General features: G+C 35.5%; 1 protein-coding gene across 1 annotated transcript; it reads left to right on the plus strand.

Annotated features, from left to right (window-relative positions):
• The first annotated feature begins 1259 nt into the window (after nucleotides 1-1259).
• LOC134239187 (uncharacterized) lies at nucleotides 1260-5078 on the plus strand. Its single transcript, XM_062721360.1, has 3 exons — nucleotides 1260-1655; nucleotides 2003-2772; nucleotides 3733-5078. Exons 1-3 carry the CDS (start codon nucleotides 1275-1277, stop codon nucleotides 4700-4702), a joined length of 2121 nt encoding a protein of 706 aa, XP_062577344.1. The 5' UTR covers nucleotides 1260-1274; the 3' UTR covers nucleotides 4703-5078.
• Nucleotides 5079-6400: the final 1322 nt, after the last annotated feature.

Genomic DNA, 6400 nt, shown 5'->3' on the forward strand with positions numbered 1-6400 from the left:
ATTACAACCACTGTCAATATAATATAAATCAAAGTTGAATGTAGAATTAAATTTTGGTTTTAGTCCTAAATCTTTTGAAAAGTGAGTTCCTGTGTTTTCATCCGTTATTTGATTTTTATTATTTAAAATACCTTTAAATTCATTTTTGTAAATTAAACATATGTATTTCAATATTTGATATTTTGTTAATTGATCATTTCCAAACTTGATTGCGTTGACCCTGAGGTCCACGCAGTAAATATATAAGCGAGGCTAAACAGGATGCCCTGGGCATACGCCAGCCTACGCATGCGCGAGAATTCTAGAGAGTTCCAATCAGCAATCTTCGGCTGACTCCGCTTCACCAATCGCAACTTCTCGGGCCTTCTCGACTAGCTTTCCGACATTTGACAGAAAGACCCGAGATGATGCGATTGAGAGTTCATTGGCTGGTTGTTTTTAATCTTGTACACATACTTTTAAACACGAACTAAACATTGAATCTATGGAACAAGCATTTTAAAAAGTATGAAGAACTTACATTTAGCTACATTTAGAATCTTTTAAAAACATAGAACTAGTCGTTGAATTAAGTTTTTAATTCAAGTTGTTAAGTTATCTATAGATAACTTTACAACTTGAATTTAAAACTTCATACATAGTATTACAAATAGTTGTTGGTTTTTAAAAGATAAAACAAGTCTTCACTGGCATTAATTTTGTGCTTCACGGCTCGAAAAAAATTTGATATATATAGATTCAAATACAGCTTGATACAAGCCTTTAGCAACGGTATTCCATGTGGGGAAGAAGGGGGGGGGGGGGGGGCTCAAAAAAAAAATCTGCGCACTACAGACCTGAACTGAATTTTGAAACTGAAAAAAGAATTCAGTTCAGTTCAGGTATATGTTAATTACCAGCCATTATGGGTTATATATGTATCAAAATAGCCTGGATTTGAAAATAACAAAACTATATAAATTATGCCAATCGGAGATTAAATTTAACAATTTTGCTATGAAAGTACTATCGGTCAAAGTAGAGAGATCACTGTAGAAAATGCGAACGAACCTACATTAATATCCAATAAACTTAACAAATTTTCTTTGATTGAATTTCTGTTAAAAGAAAACATGCATATGGTCCACGTATTGTAGTCCTTTTTTTAAAGGACAGCAACTTGTTTCTTTTATAATTGACTTTTTCGGGTCTCCGTACCGGAGCATACGTGTGGCTATTTTTAGAAGGTAGGAAAAATTCCAGTCGATAAAAATAGTCAACTTTCATTCCTTGTAATGTTGACCATGGAGGAGGATACTCAGCACATACTTTGCTGGGAGTGCGATGTGCCTTTGGAATTAATTCCAAAAGTAAGTGGACATGTAAATGAACTTATTCACGAATTCTCACTGTTTAGACGTGAACTAAAAGAAAATAGCTCTCCAGGGAAAATACCAGAGAAATTTTTAAAGATACAGTCAAAATTGAAACTGTTCATATTCTCCCAAGACTCTACGGACGTGCTCAATTTTCTCGAATGGAACAAGTTTACCACAGATGCATGCAAAAAACACTACAGTCAAACCAGTGTGAGGGAAGCAGGAAGGTGTGCCGTAGAAGATAATTTTCTTGTCATTCCGATTCATTTAGTTTCACAGAATGACTTGGAAAACAGGGTCAGTATTGTTTCTGTATTTCTTCGAGATTAATTTCATTTTCTTAATAATTTGCTGTTTACAAGTGTTTAAAAATAAAAGTGCGATAAAAATAAATGTACTGAGAAATGAAAACCCAAGCTATTTTTAGAAAGCCCCGAAGACAATGTACGGAAGCTGATAAGAGCCATTGATAACGTAAACTCTTGATCTGATTTTGCTTTCTTTAATTTCTTCGGGATAACCGGTATTATGTTAATATTTTCGACAATGTTTCCTGTGTACAGTATTCCGCAATATTAGAATATAAATCATAGGAAAAATCGGAATAAATCATGATTATTTAATTGCCATACTTTTATTTGTAGGCCAACATAGAAAAATTAGGCCAAGGAAAAAGTATTTTACCCGATGCTATTACTGTGTTGACCTTTCGACCAAGATCTAAGAAGGAAATGCAGTCAATTCAGGACATCCTAGAAGATATAGAATTAACAAACAAAAGTGTTTTTTCAGAAAAAGACTGTATGTTCAGGGGTTTTCTATCAAGAAAAGTTGAAGAGTGGATTGTCAATCTGTGTGATACTTTACTCAAGTTTTTCGAAAAATTCTCGAAAGATCTCGAAAAAGTTCCGTCATGCGCGGAGTTTGAGAATAGTTTAAACGGCATGTTGCAACACACTCATTGGTTTGACGCATACCGCAAGGAATTTCCTTATATGGTCAGTGAAAAGAAACGAGTTAGAGATCGTGCTGTTGTCGTATTATGTAAAGAAACTTTTAGTGTGAGTTTCAAAGGACTTGGTCCAAGGGAAAACAGTGGCTGTTGTGCTTCAGATTTCTTGCTGGTATACTTTCAGAGTTATATGATGGGGATGTTAGCGTATATTGTTGGAATTAGAGAGATGAGATTAAGAAGAAAGTACACCTCGTGGATGGATGAAATCATCTGTAGTCTCTTAGAACAAGTCAGAGAGTTGCAAGAGTGCATCAAACAGTCTTTTTATGATATTATTCAAGATGTGAGCAACATTCGCAGTTTTCTCCAAAACCATTTGATTCCAGCGCTACGAAAAATTCGAAAAAGCTCCGAAGTTCATGATGAAGTTCATTACGATGTTCAAATACGGCTATCCAGGTATGAATTAATAAATTAGATGAAGAAAAAAATCTACACAAAAATAATTTTGTTTAAATTTTTTAATAATAATTAAAAAAAATAAAAATAAAGAGTGACTAACTTTACTTTTTCGGTATATCAATGTCTTGATGTATTTAGCGTCGGGATAGTGCCATTTGCAAATTAAAGCTCAATAGGGCGTTCAAAAATACACGACGTCGCACTAACACACAACGCTGTTCCGTGTAGAGTGCCAAGATGTGTAAGCAAGTCGTGTGACAGCGTGTTGTGAAAAACTGCGTTAGCGCGACGGCGTGTTGTGCAATATTGTGCTAGTGCGACGGCGTGTGGTGTAAAGTTGTGATTGCGCGACTGCGTGTTATGTAATGTTCAGCGCGAGGGTGTAAAGTTGTGTCAGCGCAAAGGCGTGTTGTGTGTAAGCGCGACGCCGCGTTGTGTGAAAGCGTGTTAGCACAATGGGATATTCCTCTGAACGCAATGTTGAGCATTTAGCAAATGGCCATCACACGAACACGTTTTCAAATAACACGCTGTTGTGTTAACAAAACTTCACAAAATGCGCCGTCGCGCTAACACGCTTTCAAGCAACACACAACACAAACACAACACAACACGCCGTCGCGCTTATACCATGTACGCTTTCAAGCAACACGCCGTCGCACTAATGCAACTTTACACAACACATTGTCGCGCTGATACATGTATACGCTTTCAAGCCTCACACCGTCGCACTTACACAATTTCACACAAGACGCTGTCACGCTGTCACAAAATACGCCGTAGCGATAACGCAATTTTACACAACACGCTGCCGCGTTGTTAAATCAAATAACGACTCGTTAACACAAATTCTTTGTTGATCAAGAAAACGTAAAAGAGCAGACATATACTTGCACTAGATATTTTGTACAAGTGTATCCATTATAATTAACAAAATGTTCTACATATTCCATGCAGGATTCATGGATTAAGGTCATTTGGAATAGAGGACAAACAATTTACTGTTTATGTTGATTCTGCATGGATTGATGATGATTGTCTGCTTTTGCGCATCAAGAGAGCTGTTCGTGATCATTACGAAGTTGATAGATCATGTCTTTTGGAATGGAAAGAGCCCTCATTTCACTACCGGACTGGCGATATGATAAGGGGCGAGGGATCCCGAAGTGGTATAATCACTGTATTTGCAGAAAGAGTAGATGCAAATGGCGAAGTACCACGCCGAGTTAACACTCTTTATTTCATAACCTGTGAACACGTGGCGCCTGAGAAAGAAATGCGCGTGTTTTTCTCGAAGTGTAGTAAATGTAGAGATTCATTTACTTGTTCTTGTGAAAGAGAGGAGTTGGGGATTAATATGTACCCCTTTGGTAGACAAAAGGAAAATCCATTTGATGCAATCGTAGATATAACTTGTGGAATTGTCCATAACAGAACATCGATCCACTGTGACAAGAATGTGCGCGGTCCTCATAACAAGCAAATTGAAATTGTGGCTTTTAGAGACACGATAAATCGCCACACAGGAAAAACAGTTCTAAAATGGGACAGCGAAGCTAATGAACAAAAGGGGCAATATTTCGGAGTCCAATATATTACACCTCCAGATGACGAAATTTTAGCTGACGATAACGCTTTTTCAGTTGGAACGAGACGCGTTGATCTGATTGAATCTACGGAGGGAACAACTTTTGGGAAAAATGGCGAAAGTGGAGCATTGATATTCCTGATGCAGCAAGAGGAAAATAATGTGGATGTCATCTCGCCAGCTTTTGTGTATTTAGGACAGTGGGCACAAACACAAAATAAATATATGTGCTTTAGACTCCAAGAAGGAATTGAATGTCTGGAAATGGAACATAAACTGAAATTAAGACTTTGTTTTGAGAACGCCGATAGTTCCTGCAGTGCCACGTCAGTCAGTTGATACACAGTTGATATGCGACCAAAAGGCAACTAAAATTAACTTTTATCACCTGTTTCAACAATTTGTCGTGTATTTGTGCGCGCTGAACATATCAAAAAGTCTGTGAAAACTGAACTGGATCATGTGTACTTTTGTATTCGCAGGATATACCATGAAAACTTCTGTGATCATGAAGAATGCATATAGGGCGCATTTCATGGATAAATGAATGTTTGTCATTGCCCATTCTTCACGAAGCTATCATCAGCATTCACTGATTTAGAAGGAGAATATTTCAATTTAAACATATTTCATTATGTATTAAACATAATAGGATATGATTCATATGAACAATAGACACTCTCTATATAAGACCTTAAAATTTACGAACCAGTCATGAAAGAACAGGATCATAAGAAATATTCGGCTTAAGAGAGAGGAGCAGTGCGATCAAGAATAAAGTGTTAGTGAAATAATGTTCAGTACTTTTTTTGAAAAGTTACTTTTTAGAAAATGTCAGAACTTGGTTGCAGAACAACTCGGTTTATGAATTTGTGCAATAAAAAACCATTTTGGAGCATTCCTTTTTTTGCGATAGTTTGTTCATCGACCTAGAATTACGTGATTAACGACCAGGTTTCACAAAAATTTTCCTCGGTCACTCAAGTCAGTAATTATGAGCCTGAGGAGGAACTGAATTGTGCTTTGCATATATTTGGGTTTAGCCAAACAGAAAACTTTTATTCCTCCTTAAATGTTTATTGAATGGTTTACATACGCATTGAATGCTGGGGAAACGTCAAAACTGATAATATTGTCTGTGATATATCCCTCCTCCCCCTTTCTTTAACATTTACTTTTGATTGAGGTGCTATGATATTTTACTTCTGATATATGATGTTCATTACCATTTTGTCGAATATGCAGAATTGTTGCAATTTAAATATAAAATTTCAATATTTAATCGGAAAACATTATTTTTATACAAGCTTGGGTGTTGTTTAACAAAATTACAATCCTAGAGTGTGTTTTAAACAGATTTGAACTAGTTTAGAATTTATCGTACAATGTATGATGTATTTTCATATAATATAGGTTCTGCTTTTGCAAATTGTATTTAAAGCTTTAATATATTATATTGTATCGAGTTTAATATATACTTCATAATTATGTACATGATGTATTGAGTATCTAATCCATGTGTTTGTGACTGTGCTCATTTACAGGTGAAAGTGTAACTTGTTTGATTTGCTATTACTTTTATCTTGTCATTCGATTTCTTCAGATATGGGTCATCTTTATAAAGTTGCTTGTTTGTCCGTTACCATTTTTTGACTCTAAAAAAATTCATTTTAATAAACCTCGTTTTCATCTTTTGAAAGGGTGGTTTTTCCTTACCTATCTACCCACAAACCGACAGTTTTTTATCCAAAGAGAGGGCAAACAATTTCTTTTTAAAGATGGTCTTGTTACATCATGTTCATCACCCAAAAGGTATATGAACTATTGTTTGATAAGAATACCAAGTTTCCCAAGCAGTTAAAGAAAACCCTTTTGTACAGACAAAATAGCACAGTTGTATTTTTTAGTGTTATATATCGTAATTTACTGACAAAAATATTATCTAACTTCACTGTAGTTAAACATTGCTGAGTTGTGAATATTTTTGTGAAAAAATGTAGTGATTTTAGTTATGTCCTTTAGCAAAAGTTTGAAATT

Source organism: Saccostrea cucullata, unplaced genomic scaffold (assembly GCF_032062105.1).
Source record: "Saccostrea cucullata isolate Sc308-1 unplaced genomic scaffold, CSIRO_AGI_Scuc_v1 ctg169, whole genome shotgun sequence".
In the NCBI taxonomy this organism is placed as follows: Eukaryota; Metazoa; Mollusca; class Bivalvia; order Ostreida; family Ostreidae; genus Saccostrea; species Saccostrea cuccullata.